This window comes from Harpia harpyja, chromosome 3, assembly GCF_026419915.1.
Source record: "Harpia harpyja isolate bHarHar1 chromosome 3, bHarHar1 primary haplotype, whole genome shotgun sequence".
Taxonomy (NCBI): domain Eukaryota; kingdom Metazoa; phylum Chordata; class Aves; order Accipitriformes; family Accipitridae; genus Harpia; species Harpia harpyja.
The window spans coordinates 45451799-45469135 of record NC_068942.1 but is presented as its reverse complement, the minus strand read 5'-3'; the positions used below and the strand labels follow the sequence as shown (position 1 = coordinate 45469135).

Here is a 17337-nt window from a genome sequence, read left to right as displayed (position 1 = left end):
ATGAAAATAATTCTTATGAACTAGAATTCTGATCTTGGGCCAGTTCCTGTAGTCAGTGAACTATTTTCAGTTCTGTACCTGTCCTGTCTTCTTGACTAGTCTTCCTCACAGAAGTGGAAAATTATGAATGGCTACAGGATCAGCCAAGGCTTGTTCAAAGACTTGAGAATCTTTAGCAAACCTTTTCTTCAACCCAGGTGGTTTCAAATTGGTAACGAATGTTGGCCAGGGAGTTCTTGGTTTTAGGTTTCATGTGAGTGTTCTGCATTGGTCATTAACTGTCCACATAGTGTTTACTTATTTAAAAGTTGGAGTTTTATGTGTTGAAAGCAAGCCTTGTTGAATAGGAGCAGAGAAAATCTTTGACACATCATTGTTAAAGGCTTATTATTTAATATTGTGGTGAGGGAAATACAACAAACTTTTAAATTTACTCTGTGAGCTATAAATGAGAGATAAATGCAAGGAAGGGTGATGAGCTAAGAGAGGACTATAGCTGAAGATAGGAATAGTTTGCTCATTGGCAAGTGTTAAGTCATTCCAGGTTGATGAAAGCAAATGTGAGAAGTTTGCTATTTCCATTAAAAACAAAAGCATTTTCTGGTTTTTTTATTTCTTTTGCTTTTTTCCCTCCTTTTGTAGGCTTATGAAATGAAACTGAGGAAGTCTGTGAAACCCTCTTCAGCCTTTTTATCCACCACGCTGCATAGTTTGGATAAAGTCTTGCATGGTGGGGTGCCCTGTGGATCCCTCACAGAGGTAACTTGTTTAATATATTTTACTGCAGTTGCGCATCACACCTAGAAGTCAAAAGTCACAGATAGGTTGGACTGTCTTGTGTCAGGTGCTTTAAACACAAAATACACAAAAATTTTAGATGACAAGTGCTTTTTTTTTTTTTTCATTGCTAGAGGCTGCGCTATTTTTTTTGGTGGTGCGTTTTTTTTTTTTTTCCCCAGCATGTCAGGTAAGTGAGAAAATGAAGGAATTAAAAGATTTGGTGACCCTATTTTCCTTTAAAAAAGCGATTCCCCCCCCCCCCCCTCCCCGGAAATCTGGGAGAATTGTTGGCTGGATTTTACAGTGGGAAAGTTGCAGTGTGGTTTTTTGGTCAGAGCACAAGGTGCTGAATCAGGAGACTGTCCTTTTAATACTCACTCACTCTAACTTAACCAAGTCATTAGTTTTTATGGAGGTACAATAAGCAATTAGGACAAGCGTGAAGCATATAGGCATGAGAATGACTTTACAGAGCTTTTACATATGAATGTGACTAACTTACGCAATAAATATGTAATGCCTTTGTAGAGAAATTCCATGCGGGGACGGACGACAGCACACCAATATGATGATCAGTCGCCAGTTTATTGAGCATAGCAGATCATTCTTATACAATTCTCTAAGTTCCTCAAAAGCTCTGATTGGTTGCTGCATGCAAGCATACAGTGTCCACGCGCATAAACATAAGGCATAATTGGTTATACTAACTCTGTACACGCGCATAAACATAAGACATAATTGGTTATATCAACTAAAACATGTGAAACTTGTCTCAATCTAATTGGTCAAGATAAACTGCCGAATTGAGGTTCTTTGTGCCAAGTTCCCTTTATCGTGGAATGTGCACCTGTGTTCTTCTAATTGGTAACTTTCTTTTTTTGTCTTCTTGTTTACCCTGTTCAAGGCCTTCTAAAGGCGTCTGGAATGCTCTTGTGTACTCTACTTTCAGACCCAGTCACTAAGTTCCATATAATTGACTCCTACACCTCCCCCTTTTTCTTTAAAAAGAGCATTAACAGATCTAGTCACCATCATCTGTGAACATTGAATCATACATGAGATAATAACCAAGATTATAAATATAGGAGCCACCAAAGAAATCAACCACTTTAATATTTGCTGTATCCAAGGTCCAAATCCCAATGATTCTAACCATTCACTAAACGGGTCAGTATAATATCTAATCTTGTTTAGGTTCTCTCGTAACTGATTTAACTGTTTGTGAATGCTTATAGAATGGCCCGACAGGTTCATGCAACACATTCCTTCAAACTCTTCACACCCATGTCCTTGCGCTAAAAGTAAGAAATCTATAGCCGCTCGATTTTGCAGAACAGCATGCCTGATACTATCAACATCGTTAAGAAGTTCTGATATCATTAATGATGTTAAATTGAATTGTTTTACAGACCAGGAGGCTAATCTTTTTAGTTCCCTATAATTTCTTCCTGCCGCTCCACCAGGAAGAAATGTCGCTAATGCAACAAACTTCGCCATGGACAAAAATTCCACCTCATCTTTACAAGTTTCACCAAAATTTTTAACTCCTCTCTTTTCCCTGCGTGCTCTGGTGTTACTAGTCAATTGTCTCATGGAGGGTGTAAACATTGTCAACTTACCCAAGTAACATGGTCCTCCTACAGGCTTATATGGTATACCATTCCATGCCCTATCTCTGCAAATCAAAAACACTCCTGGGGGCAACAATTTTCCCCCTGCAGTATTTACATCCAAACTTGCAGCATCAACGTCAGGCCATAAGGACAACCCTGTTATGTTCTGCCATCCCATAAAGTATGACCCTGGTTGCTCTTTCTCCTTCCTTAGTAAAACGGTGTTCCCAAAAAATATTGCCCCTATGCCATTATATGGTTGTAATTGTGATCGGAGGTATCGACAATCTTTTAAATGGGATATATTGGTTACCTCAACCGGGGGCAAGGAAAACATTAAATCTAATTCCTGAAGGGGCAAGTTCGCACTAATCAGAAGTTTTTCTACAAACAATTGCTGTTGTTTAGCTCCTATCAAAGAGGGCCACCACTTTTCGCCAATATTTATGCACATCGCTGAATCGCTTGTTGCCATCATGTTGAATTTTTTAAATTCTATGTTGTAGCTGGTCTGGGTGTACCATGAGCTGTAAAATTCAGGGTTAAAGTCTGGATACCCAGTTAGACATGTATGAAAAGGATCCCCTGGTGTAGCTAAAGACAAACAAAAATCAGTCTGTCCGGTACTGTTCGCCCAAGTTACCCACATATTCTGCCTGGGGTCAATTTTAAATACAGATCCCGTGGCTAAGGTCATCGCAGTCATTATCACTACTATTTCTTTTTCCAAACCCTTTTTTTTTTTTTGTCCCAGTTTTTATCATAAGCCAATCAACATTAAATCAAATATATTTGCTGTAATAGCTCTAAGCTGCTTATTCTCTTATACAATTAATAGCATGGACGAAGCCAAAATCAGCAAGCGATCTATTGCAAAAAAAAAAAAAAAAAAATGCTCTGCTCATCTACGCAAGGTTAGTTGGTTAGCTGAATTTCTATCACAATGATCACACAAAAATTGTTATCCTTTTCACCCACTTGTACTACTCTCCGCGTCTTCTGCCTACATCCTGGGCAGAAGATGCATATCCAGGGCTGGCACCGTACTCCGTGTTTTTCACATGCGTTCTTGATTTCCGTATTGACTGCCAGTCTCCGCCGTGATTTGTCCAGGTAGTCTATCCAGGGCTTCAGAATTTGCTGAAGTCTCTACTGTCTCCTGCTCTCGATCTCCTGAGTTGTTTGTGACATCTGATTGTTTAATCCATGGCTTGACCCATTTCGCCAGTATCCAATGGGGCTGCTCGTTACCTGTGGAAACACAAGCATATCCTCTTCCCCACGTGAATAGCTCGCAAGGTCCCTGCCATTGTTGTAAAACTGGATTGAATATTGAAACTTGTGGCTGGTTTTCATCAATATTTTTGCTCCCACACATATGCCTAGTAATTGGGATCTGATCCTCAGTACCGCGTGGCTGTAGCCAATTCAAAACATATAGTGCTTTGCTTATTAATTCTTGGGGGGTACAATGCCGCATGTCTTCCCCCATTTTTAAAATGTTTAAACGATCCTTTAAGGTTCGATGTGTGTGCCCAACAATAGCTTGACCAGTAGAATTATGGGGTACGCCAAATGTATGAGTTATTCCCCATAACTGTAAAAATGTTTCTAATGATTGGGTGCGATATCCCGGGCCATTGTCTGTTTTAATTTCCGTTGGCACTCCCATGGCAGCAAATGCTGCCAAAAGGTGCTTAATTACTGATCTGGCATTAGTTGACACATGAACAGTAGCCCACATAAGGTTTGAATATGTGTCAATAGATACATGAACGTATTTATATTTCCCAAAACTGGGATACTCCGTAACATCTGTTTGCCAAATTTGCAATGATGATAATCCCTGGGGGTTCACCCCTTGTGATTCTAAGTTTGGAATGTTCGCACAGTCAGGGCAAGCAGCAATAATACTTCTGGCTTGCTGCAATGGGAGGTCAAACTGCTTACTCAGTGCTTTTGCTGACTGATGATAAAATTTATGGGATAACAGCACTTGTCCAAACAAATCAGGTTTGGGTGTATTTAAACAAATGTCTGCATTGGCTACTACCAACCGATCTGCACGTGCATTACCTTCCACAATAAATCCTGGCAACGTTGTATGGCTACGAATGTGATCGATAAAAAATAAGTCTGTTTGTTTTTCTAATAACGTCCATAATTTCAAAAACGCCATAAATAGCTGCTCGTTACTTACAGTTTTTAGCAAGTATCTATGCATACGTCTGACTACCCCAACGACATATTGCGAATCCGAAATAATGTTGACAGGTGGTTTATCCCATTTTTTGAAAACAGAACATACGGCTAATAGCTCAAGCACCTGTACTGACCCTTCTGACAAAATGACTTCGGACTTCCAAGATCCATCCTGAAGATATACAAATCCCGCTTTACCTGTTCTGCTGCTAGCATCAGTAAAAACAGTAATTGCTTCCAATGGGTTTTCACTGCAAATAGAGCGTGGTTCCAATGTCAACATTGTTTTAAACAATGGGTGAGGGGGGTAGTGATTGTCCACTTCCCCCTTAAAGCCCATCAGAGCTACTGCAAGGCAATCATTTTTCATCATGGCATTATTCACAATATCAAGCGATATAGGCAAAATAATTCTGTCCATTTGCTTCCCTGAAATTTGTATCGCCCTCGCTCCTGCCTTTTGAATGCACGTCCCCAAGGCTTCAACTCTAGCGACTACCGTTTTTGACATGCTAGCAGGCAAGAATATCCATTCTATTATTATCAACGGGTTTTGTTCCTGTTGTTCATCCCACTGACCTAAAATTCCCGCAACTTCCTTATCTGAATTATATACATATAAATTTATGGGTAAGTCAGGAACGTATCTGCCAGACATGGATGAAGTGATTTTTTGTTCAATTGCTGCCAAGGCTTGCCGTCCCGGTGCACTCAGTTGTCTTGTGGAAGTTAAGCTATTGCTACTCCGCAATAAATCCAGCAGTGGTTGCAAGTCTGTATTTGTAATACCACAATAAGGTCGAATCCACTGTAGGTCTCCGACAAGCTTTTGCATGTCATGTACATTTCGTATGTCTTTGTGTAGCGACAGCTTTTGTGGACAAACAGAGGCTTCTGCAACTTGCAAACCCAGATATTTCCATGGTGCCGTTAGCTGAATTTTTTCTGGAGCTATGACTAGGCCATACGTCCCAAGGCACATTTTGAGGTCAGATAATACCTGTTCATGTGAAAGTTGTTGTGCACAGACCAGTAGATCGTCCATGTAATGATAAATCAAAGCCTCTTTCCATTTTTTGCTAAATGGTTCGAGAGCGATGTCAACAAACCATTGACATATAGTCAGTGAATTTTTCATGCCTTGTGGTAAAACAACCCAGTGATACCTTTTAGCCGGTGCATGTCGATTTATTGTTGGAACAGTAAAAGCAAATTTCTCACAGCTGTCCGGATGCAAAGGAATCGTGAAGAAACAGTCTTTAAGGTCAACAACAATCAAAGGCCAGTTTCTGGGGAGCATAGTAGGGGTCGGAATGCTGGGCTGTAAAGATCCCATATCTTGCATTACTTTATTCGCTGCACGCAGATCTTGCAGTAAACGCCATTTTCCAGACTTTTTCAAAATGGTGAATACAGGAGCGTTCCAGGGGCTTGTAGAAGGAACCAAATGCCCTGCCTCCACTTGTTCAGCTACGAGTTGCTCCAAAGCGGCAACCTTTTCTGTCGGGAGCGGCCATTGATCAACCCAAACGGGGCTATCCGTTAACCATTTCAGTCTCAGGGTTGGTCGCTTGTCAATGGCCGCTGCTAAAAATGCGTGGACAATCTAACTCCCCATTGTGCTAGAGCGTCCCGACCTAGAAGCCATACAGTAGTATTTAAAACATAAGGCCTTGCATGTGCTGTTCTTCTGTCTTCACAGTCTTCAATTGTTATAAAATTCACGCTGATTTGTGTGGATTTCTGGCCTCCAATACCAGTTACCACAGTGTCGATATTTTGTAATTCCCAATCCTTGGGCCATTCTTCCTTAGGAATTATGGTCACATCAGACCCTGTGTCAAGGAGCATGCGCCTATGGAGTAGAGATTTTCCTGAAGGCCCATATAAATTAAAATGACGAACGAGTTTAGAAGTCCCAATTATTTCTGTGAAGGCTACTAATGGTGTGTCAGTAGATCCGAACCCTTTGTCCCCTCGTTCAATGTCTCTGATACAGGGGACACTAGCTTTGAATGGTACCAGTTGAGCAATCCGGGTTCCAGCCATAATTGTCACAGGAGGAGCGAATACTTTCACCATGTTTGAAATGTTTCCCGTGTAATCAGCATCGATGACTCCAGGTAAAACAAATATTCCTTGTTTAGAAACAGAAGAGCGTCCTAAAAGCAATGCACTTAGGCCAAAACCTAAAGGCCCGGTAGCATTTGATGGAACAATATGAACTTTATCATTAGCTGTTGTTGTGTCGGCAGCTACGGCCAGGTCAACTCCTGCGCTCGCTCTTGTGGCTGCCCTGAGTTTTGAAAGACAGCCGGGTACGCCATCATCCCTGTTTGAGAGGCACTTGATGTCTTGGCACCCCTCATCCTGGCGCTCATCATTCCGTTTCCCTGATTGTTGAGTGTTAACGGTGTTCCGTCTTTTTTAAATCTTGATTGACACTCGCTGGCTTTGTGTCTGAACTTGTTGCACTTGCTGCAGACCCCAGAAAAGTTTGACTGACTGTTGTTAGTTGGTGTTGGCATGAATCGAGGTTGTGTTGCTGTGCGTTGGGGACGTGTGCGTTTCAAATGCCCCGGCTGACCACAGTGATAACACGTTAAAGGGTCTTTGTGTGGACCGCGGACTCCTTTTCCCTGTTGCATCATTGGCCGTAACGCTACAGCAAGTGCTGCAGCATGAGCTTCAGCATGTATTTTTGCTTTCTCTTGTTCTTCTATTATAGGTAAGCGATTACAAGCCTCGATGATATCTACTAATGTAGCTGTTCGCGGAAGTGATGCGATGATTTGTCTGCATTTTGTATTTGCATTTTGAATGGCTAAGTCTTTTCTGACTGCGGCTTTCGCTTCGGGGGTTAAGGTGGGCGACGCATCGACAGCAGCTTTTAAACAGTCAAGGAATTTCATGTACGGCTCCTCTTCCCCTTGTATGATTTTAGAATATGGTGGAGTCGGTTTCCCCACTTGAGGTATTTCTGAAATAGCTTCCAGAGCTAATTGTTGCACCAATTGTAAGATCTCTGGCCTCAATGCCGCCTGAACGGGACCACTGGCGAACTGTCCAGTGCCAAGTAACATGTCTACACTGACAAATGCAAGCGGATTTTGTGCCCCAGTATCTAAATTGCTCATCTGGGCTTCTTCTGCTTTCTGTCTCCACCGATCATAAAACAACATCCTCTGAGTTGGTTCAAAAAACATCTCCACTAAGACCTTTACATCCGCTGGCACTAAAGTTTGTGCCTTAAAAAATTATTGTATCATTTGTTGTACATACTTATTGTCTATTCCATATTGCATAATGGCCTTTTGCAGTTCTCGAACTGTTTTCCAGCCCAGAGGCGCCCATTGTCGCCTTCCTCCCGGTTCAGTAAACATGGGAAATGATCCGACAGTAGGTGGGAGTATTACTCCCTCTATAGTGGCTTGCTCAATTATTCCACGCCATCGTTGTCCCGGCGAAAAAAACGGATCGCTGGGCAGCGGTGGTGAATGTCCTCTTTGGGTTGGTTCCGTGTTTTGTGAAGGTGGCTCTGTTAAACGTCGCATTCCTTTGTATTTATCCTCGTATCTCCGCTTAAATCCTTCTCCCTCTTCAGGCATTGCTTCCCTCTTTTGTATACACAGGTCAGTCAGTTCCTGCATTTTGTCCTTGGGGGATTTCTTTTCTGCCTTGCCCACTACTTTAGCAAAAGAGTCCATACTTTCTACAATTGCATTTGCTGCTTTTTCATATGCTTTTTTCGTCAACGGTTGCTCACGTTGACCCCCGTCTCTTTTTCGCATTTCCTCTAGCAATTCTAACATTTTCTCTTTTTGCTCTAGTATTATAGTGGCCAAATCCTCTTTTGCATTATTTGAATCAGGGTATGACTGATTTTGAGTTTCCTCAGTATTTTCTAAGTCCTGTTGGGCCCCCCAGTCATCAGAGTCCATGGGCAGGGGAATGTCCTCCGCTCGTAGTAGCGGCTGACTTATCTTCTTCGCAGAAGGATTTACCATTGCCTGTTCCTCAGGTGTCAATGGGGCCATGGGAACATCGGCGTTATTCCCGCCCCCCCAAAAATTCAGTTCTTCTACAGGGAAAGCCGCAATCGGTGTTTTTTCATCTAATGGCGGTGCCGTTGGTGACAGGGGGGGCTCATGTGCTCCGCATACTGTGTCTGTCTCCAAACAACATGACGAAGGAGCAGGAGCATTAATGGTTCGAGTTTCTACTGCTAAAGCATGTTTTAACGCATCCTGAACAGCAGTTTCTGATATTATTTGTTGTATCATTTGGAGACACTTTTTCCAATATGCTGCCAGACACGCAGCTATTCTATTTCCTCCTTGTACAGACCCCCATATTTCCCTTCCTAAGTTCTCCCAAATAGACAACGAAAAGAGAGCCTCAGAGTCCTTGAAAAATCCTCTTCTTTGTCCCCAGTGTAACAAATCCTCTAACTGGTCCTTTTTAATATCCGTCTCCGTTTTTTCAGCCACCCTCAAATGTTTTTACGGCTGCCTTTTCCTTCGCAGATGCTGCGATACCCATGCCGCCTTTTATCACGTAAGCTTACGATTCCTGCCTCTCTTGAGCAGCCCGGCGCTTTCTTATAAGCCCACCGGCATCCGCGGCAATCTCCCCCGCCTTTTCAGTTGTTAGCATTCCCCTCTTGTTCCTTACCGGATCACGTCGGGGTCGCCATATGTAGAGAAATTCCATGCGGGGACGGACGACAGCACACCAATATGATGATCAAAGTCGCCAGTTTATTGAGCATAGCAGATCATTCTTATACAATTCTCTAAGTTCCTCAAAAGCTCTGATTGGTTGCTGCATGCAAGCATACAGTGTCCACGCACATAAACATAAGGCATAATTGGTTATACTAACTCTGTACACGCGCATAAACATAAGGCATAATTGGTTATACTAACTCTGTACACGCGCATAAACATAAGACATAATTGGTTATATCAACTAAAACATGTGAAACTTGTCTCAATCTAATTGGTCAAGATAAACTGCCGAATTGAGGTTCTTTGTGCCAAGTTCCCTTTATCGTGGAATGTGCACCTGTGTTCTTCTAATTGGTAACTTTCTTTTTTTGTCTTCTTGTTTACCCTGTTCAAGGCCTTCTAAAGGCGTCTGGAATGCTCTTGTGTACTCTACTTTCAGACCCAGTCACTAAGTTCCATATAATTGACTCCTACATGCCTTCTTTTTAAAAAAAGACTAATTATGGCCTGTATTATGTGTACATACATTGCAGTGCTACAAGTTGCGTATCTGTCTGTAACCTGAAGACCAGGTAGAATGGCTCTGGAGCGCTGATAGACTTTAAGCTTGCTGATTGCCATGTTCTTGGCATTGCTCTAGAGAGAGATCCGGGAAAAGCAGTGGCTGACATGGTGGGAGTTTTACTGGAGTTTAGCTAACCTTTGACTTCTAAGTTTTGGGTTGGGTTGGGTTTTTTTTGGTTTTTTTTTTATGAAAGTAAATTCCATAAGCAGTGTATCTCAAAACAGAGATGTCAAATATAATTTTCCTGTGATGGTATAAAATAATGTTTTTCAGGAAGCAAATGCAAATGCTTAACTTTCCAGAGCTATCTGTTTTGTAATACTCAGCTTGGTTAATTATCACAATACTCAATTTTTAATTTTTTTTTTCAGTGTTTCCTTAAAATATTTGTCTCTTTAGATACGAGAAAATCTGGGAAACTGTTGCTAAACTCTATTTTAAGAATGGTCATACTCCATATGTATCAATGTATTTAAAGGTCGTTGGGGGAAATGAATACATTCAAAGACAGGCTGAACTTTTGTCTGATTGTAAATGAAGAGCACTGTGCTGGGAAGGGTGTTGCACTTTAAGTTTTGTTCTGAAAAAACTTTTGAATGTTTAGTTTTTTGTTTTCTAACATATTTTGGTTAAAAATACAGACCTGCCTAATGCAGTTATCTTCAATAGGTGATCTCACCAAGGGACTGAGATATTGAAGTCTGTACAAGGCATCTAGTGGATGAGATCAGAACTGCAAGCACTACATCCTACCACCAGCAGCTTGGTCTTGGTTGCACCCTTGTGCCAGGTTGACAATACTGATGCATAATAACTGTTTAATCAGAAATATTATAGAGAGAACTAGGTAGACCCCAGAAATTAGATGACTAACTTAAGAGATTAGAGGTGTTTTTTATGTGCCTTTTAGGTACTAAATGTGGAAAGCGATTAGGGCATGTGTTAGGGGTTTCTCAACACATAAAGGCAGAGAACAATTAACTATGCAGTAACTGAGTTTCTCATTTAAAGCCTGTTCTGGAGATTTTTAAAAGCATTTTTGCAAGACTTATGAGACCTGAAGTAGTTTCAAAGGTTGGCAGCACTGCAAGTGTTCTTCAGTATGATTGTTAGACGAAATTTTAGTAGAAAGCTATCAAGTGTCTGCTGCTGCTGCTTTGATGTTGTACTGCAGCTTGCGAACACTTTCAGGTCGTGTTCTTTTTGGATTCACGTGATTTTGGAATTTAATAATTTTAATTTGCTCTTTTGCAACTTACTGGGGCATAGCTGACCAGCAGATTGCCCTTTGGTATTTTTATTATTAGGCAAATATTCTAAGTTTGAGAGAAGTTCTTTTCAAAAGTATGTTGTGTGCAGCATTTACTTCCTGACTGGTATGGCTAAATCATCTGCCTGTTACTTTACCCAGCAGTGAGGGTGGTTGGAAACTTGGAATTTGAGTACATGAGCCACAGGGTTAAGACTTGTGGTGGTATCTTCTACAGACAACGCTTCTTGCTTTTTGAGTGCCAGAGGGATTTGATTTGCATTACACTGTCTCGGACCACTTTTTCCCAAACCACTATTAGGTTTTAAGTTGGAAATTAAATCATAGCAGAAATTTTGTGGTCAGATGTCAGAACTTCTGGCCAACTCCTCTGAGGAAAAATTAAAGTAATGACTTTGTGAATATTGAAGAGTTTAATCCCCTGGTAGCTGAAGAAGAATTAGCTCCTTGTGACTTCATCCAGACCCTACAGATGTGCCAGAGAAAATATATAGCTTATTGAAAAATAGAATTATATTTTATTAGGCAGAGAAAAATTAAAAACTGTTATAGTCTTTACATTTCTATCTGGGTGGACTTGATTTTTTTTTTTCAGAGCAAATTTAGAGTAAAACAAACTAAGCAAACTTTTTGCAGACGTTCGATTTAAATTACACTAGAGGAATTTTAGAGTTTCGTTAACTAAGATTGTATTGTTCAAAACACTTGCTGAACCAGTGGTAACTACAATAAAACGTGGTAGTTCTTTAAAATAGTTCACTGTGGATTATTTAAAATCCCATTTTAATGCCCTTTAAAGGAATGCTGATAGAAGATGAAGTGTTGTTGTCTTTGGGAATAGAAATTCTCTCTTGCTCCATTGGCTTACTTCCTTGTACTAGCTCATACTGCAAGATTCCCTGTCTTTCTCTGATATGATGCTCATATTCTCAGACATTTTTACAGCATCTCTGCTGAATTAGCTCCTGCATCAGCCACTGAAATAAATGTTGATTCCAGTGCACCTCCCAGGCGAGGCTGAAACTACAAACGTTTTTATGAGGTCTCCTCACAGTTGTCCAAACGTTTTAATTTAACAGCTGGATTGATGCCCTCCCCTCATTCATTTCAAGTATTCTTTTTAACTAGAAACAGCTGGTGAGATTCCTTGGCTATCACAGTCTAAGGAACATGTATTGCCTCTGCAATTTTTACGTATGCTTTGGGTTTGTATTAAAATGTGGCAGCTATTCTTGATACGACATTTTGTAGTTTAAGTACACTGGATTGAGGACAGGTAATTGCATAAATATGACTGATTCATGAACTGGAATTCACTAAATGTGGTGCGTGCTTCTAAACAGAAACCATTTAATGCTTCTCTGGCATTAAATCTTCAAGTAGATTGACTGATATGGCTTGGTTTTCAGTCTTTGTTTAAAGACAAAAGTGATTAAAGGCATTTTAACCAACTGTTAACAGTAGCTAATGTGTAACTGTAGCTAATGCAGTCCCTCAGTGTTTCCCTGTAAATTTTCTGTGCTTCAAGTCATGCAGCTGCTGCTTAAAACAAAACCATAGCAATATTTTAGTATCTTGTGGTGAAAGGGTGTTTGTACTTAAAAACAAACTATTGTGCATTTAGGCTCAAAAATCAGTTTGATTTTTCAATCTGTTGTAAGGTTTCTTTTTTAATTTAAAACAACAGCTCTGTATTTAAGCCTTTGTTTTGGCAGTACTAGGTGTTTTGAGGAGGTATGCTTCATTTTGCGGTTTAACTTTCCTGGAGAGTCTTACTTTTATCTTGCATTATTATTTAGTCCCTACTAGCATCAGAATGAACCCACCACTCTCTGCTTTTACTGCCTAAAGTCACTTCAAGTTTGTATTTGCTGTTTTTAAGCCCTCTTATATTTAAGATATCATCATCTCCCTTCCCAGAAGCAGTGACAATGTAATACTGTATTTAAAGATCCACTGTAGTGGTAATGAACATATGATTATCTGAACACAGAGCCCAGCATTCATTTACAATCTCTGCAAGATCTGCAGTGGATAAAGAACAGCATACTGCCATCTCTAGTAGAAAAATCTTGCTCTCAGAAACTGGGGAATCTCATCAAACAGTGTATTCTTTTGATCCTTGTGATTTTTCGTTTGGATCAAAAATCATACTGGAACCATTTCACACAAGTTGAGTGTGCTCTTTTTGAATACTGCTTAACCGCAGTAGGCTTTCAGTAAGTGCAGGTGAAAGCTTAAAATTGGCAGGCTGGTCTGAATCATTAAATGGTGTTCATGTTGAGATATGGTAATAGGGAGTTAACACCAATGACAAAATTCATGCTGCATAGCAGAGTGTAGTCTCTGGGGCAGATAAAATCTGTTTTATGTATATATGTGGTTCATATTGAACATTCAGTCTGTACGGGATATAAGCAATTATCCTTGTGATTTCTAAGGGAGACCTGGTTGTAACCAAGGTAATGATGATTCCTAAGCAGACATTTACAGGTGTGAACTCATTAGCTCTGTACTGTTTTCAGCTCTAAAGGCCATTGATGTCATGTGAATGTCAACTGTGAATTTTCTAATTCTGCTCTATTTTAGAAGGTAGCACAGAGAGGGAGATGGAAGACAACTAGGTGTGGCTCTAGGGAAGATCTTGTAAGAGGAGGGGGAGAATAGGACCTCAAATATCGGAGGTAATAAAGGATGTCAAAAGAATAAAAGTACAAGCATAATGCTGTGTCTGAAGAAGAACTGTTTATTCTTCAGTGGATGAGTTTGCATGGCACAGGTCCAAGAATAACTGCAAGTTGCTCTTTGTGGGCTGCGTTCTATCTTTTTGTGGCTGTCTCCTCCTTTGGTAACTGGAAGAACAGAATTTGCGGAGTTCGGGCTGATGGGTCTTCGTTAAAAGTAGAATTAGGGTGAAATGAAAGTGACATCTCTTGTTTATGTTACTCATCTTTTTTCTTCCAGGTAACTAGCCCACCAGGTTGTGGCAAAACTCAATTTTGTATTATGGTGAGTGTTCTGGCTACACTGCCTGTAAGCATGGGAGGACTAGATGGGGCTGTTATATATGTTGACACAGAGTCTGCATTCAGTGCTGAAAGGTAAGATGCAAAATTCTAAAATACACACTTGCAACTTCTTCAGCACCTTTTATCTTGGAGCCTTCAATTATTTTCTGAACAATAATTAAGCATTTATAAAGTAAATACCTATGGTGGTTATTAAACATTCATCTGATATATGCAGTTATTCCATAGATGATTAAATTAATTTAATAGAATGGTTTGCTCATCTTCCTAATTTGTATGATGTTGCAGATTCCAGTTGTGGTATGATGAGGTGGATGGCGCACTCTCTAATTCATAAATGGTCTTAAAAGTCCTGTACCTGCAATCTTTCTTTGCAGTTTAGTTTGTTGAGTTATCAGGAAGGTTTTGAGCATGTAAAGGCCCAGCATTTTGAGTACAAAGGAAATGAAGGTTTTTCTGTGAAGAGTAGGACTGACACAGCCAGTTTTCCTTCAGACTTCTGTCCTGTTTCTGCTGAGTGGGGCCTCCTCACTGCAGTACTGTATTCCCTTACCTCTATAACATCTCTTGTTCTTCTGGTATCTCCTGCTTTGCCCATGTGACCGAAACTGCTCAGCTGTGTACTTACAGTATCTTCTAACTGCTGAATGGACAGGAGGCACTATATACTGTATCTGCTTGAGAGTTACAGATGTGTGCATGTGTTGGTTACCACTCTTCCCATGTTAACTGACTAACTGTTGAAATAATTCTGCAGTATTTCATTAAAGGTAGCTGTAATTTACTTTACTTAGCTACCAACTTTTCTAAACCATGAGGATTTGATGTTTTTGAGATGTCTATTCCTTTCTCACTGTTGTTTGGAATTAGTGAGTTCAAAAGTTAAGGGTCTGGGGGAGGACAAGAAGTACAGTAGTCTCATCCTTGTTTGTGTAGAAAAATGGGCAGAAAAAGGTTCATTGAAATAATTTATATATTTCAGATGACTTGGTAGTTATACCCATGGCCTGAATCTGGAGCATCAAAGCAAATGTATTTGCATTGTTTAATCATTTGAAGTTATCATGGATGAGAAGGTGGGGTTTCTAACCCTCTTTTTGTCAAGTTAATTTCACAAAAGTTTGAATTACTTTAAACCGGAAGTGGAATATATCAAAGAAAAAAAGCTGCAAGCAATGGCTCTGCCAAGTATGGTGCTCCCTTCTTACATACCACTTAATTTTTATTTCAGGTCCCTGAAACGTAGGTAGTAAAAAAGGGTAGGACCTAATGGGTGAGTTAAGACTTGTTGCTTAGAAGCAAATGCTAAGGAAAAGAGGTGAACGTGAAAATGGAACTGCTGAAAATAGAGTAGGATGTAGAAAGGAAATGCGGTAAAAGTAACATTATTACTAAGGATGAGACTATTTATGTATTGAATCCTGTTTAGTATTGCTCAGTTGGAAATGATAGCTAAACACAATTTCAGCAGACAAGCTGTATCTTACACTTTGTGTTGCAACCTCTAAGGAGCAGCACCAGCAGAGTGAGGGAAGTGCTTGTCCCCTCCTACTTGGTACCTGTTAGACTACATCTAGATCCTGTGTCCAGCTGTGGGCTCTCGGTATGAGAAAGACATGGCAAACTGCAGGGAGTTCAGCAGGGACTACCAAGATGATTGGGGGCTGGAGCACCTGCCCTTTGTGGAGAGACTGAGGGCTTGCTCAGATTAGAGAAGAGAAGGCAAGGCTTTGGAGGGATCTAACAGCAGCCTTCCCCTACCAATGAGGAGGCCATCAAGAAGATGCTGCAGTGGCGCATGGCAGGGAGACAGCAGGCATACATTGAAATCCATTTCTGTCCTGATATATGGAGAAGTTTTTTCACCATAAGGACAGGCAGGAATTGGAAAAGGTTGCCCAAACAGGTTGTGCTGCCTCCATCCTTGGAGGCTTCCAAAATATGACTAGATAAAGCCTCAAGTAACTTGTTCAGACTTCATAGCTGACACTCCTTTGAACAGGATGTTGGCCTGGAGATCTCATGAGTTCTCTTTCTAACCTGAATTTTTTTACGATTATGTAATCCTGTATTATTAATAGATGGCAAGTAGAAGAAATTTTGGTTTTGTTGTTGTTCTAAACACTTCAGATAAGAGGGCAAATACTCATTTAATAGCAATGTATTTTAAAGGGGTTAATGGAGACTTTTAGCTGGCACTATTTTTATTTAAAACTCATAAGTTTCCACAGAAAGCCTGAGAAGAGTGTGTGTATCCCTGCTGCCTTTAAGGGCTGAGAGTTGCTGAATTGTAGCTGTCATACTGGCTGTAATGCTGTGCTGCTTCTAGAAAGGTACTGCATAAAGCTGGCTAACTAATTTCTTTTGCTGAAAGGCACTTCTCTTTTGTCATTTTGCCAGGCAGGTCTTGCTTCAGGGCAGGGAGCATTTTGCTTCCACGAACTTTCATAATCTTATTACTTATTCTCTAACATCACAGTTTAGTTCAATCTAATAGCAATGCTGAGAAGAGTGATCAGAATTGAGGCTGGTCTTCTAAGATATGCCACTGGCTTCTGTAATTTATGTATTTTTCTCTTGTGTAAGAGAAAGCTGTAACAGTGCAGATGGTATCCATCATTAAGCTTTGTCAGAACATGGACACTAGCACAGGTAGATGGAATGGCTGTAGTCAGTCTGAAAATAAAAATTGTCATTGTTAGTTTTGTAGCAATTCAACTCTAGCCAGCTATTAACTGAAAATATACCAGACTTATATAGAAAGTCTGAAAATGATTTGTTTGGTTTGCTTTTCTCTCTAGCCATACTTATTGCTTGTGAAAAACACTAGATGCAAATTTCTGTGAACCAAAGCTGAGAACAAATGGATTTTCCACCCAATGGGCCTCTGCCCTGATTGCATGTTCTGTGCAGTTTTTGGTCTCACCATGACAAACAGGATTTAGATCTTAAAGAACTTTGAACCTCCATGGAGGTCTGTGAATAGTACTGCAATCTTAGCAAGATTTTGGCATGTTATTTTAAGTCAGTCTGTGTGATGATGTTGTTTGTGATGATGTTCTTTGTGATATACATGTCCATTAGGAAGCATACTGAATCTCATTTCATGCAGACCATTGAATGACAGATGTCTGTTGCCCAAAAGGTC

At 40.4% G+C, this 17337-nt stretch overlaps 1 protein-coding gene across 11 annotated transcripts in view; it reads left to right on the top strand.

The window, feature by feature from the left end:
• The window catches only part of RAD51B (RAD51 paralog B), a 489201-nt gene that overhangs the window by 46928 nt on the left and 424936 nt on the right, over positions 1-17337 (top strand). For all 11 annotated transcript variants that reach the window (XM_052782386.1, XM_052782383.1, XM_052782387.1 and 8 more), the window contains exons 4-5: positions 643-759; positions 14125-14261. In XM_052782386.1, the coding sequence (XP_052638346.1) occupies positions 643-759; positions 14125-14261 (254 nt within the window). The remainder of the gene's footprint in view (positions 1-642; positions 760-14124; positions 14262-17337) is intronic.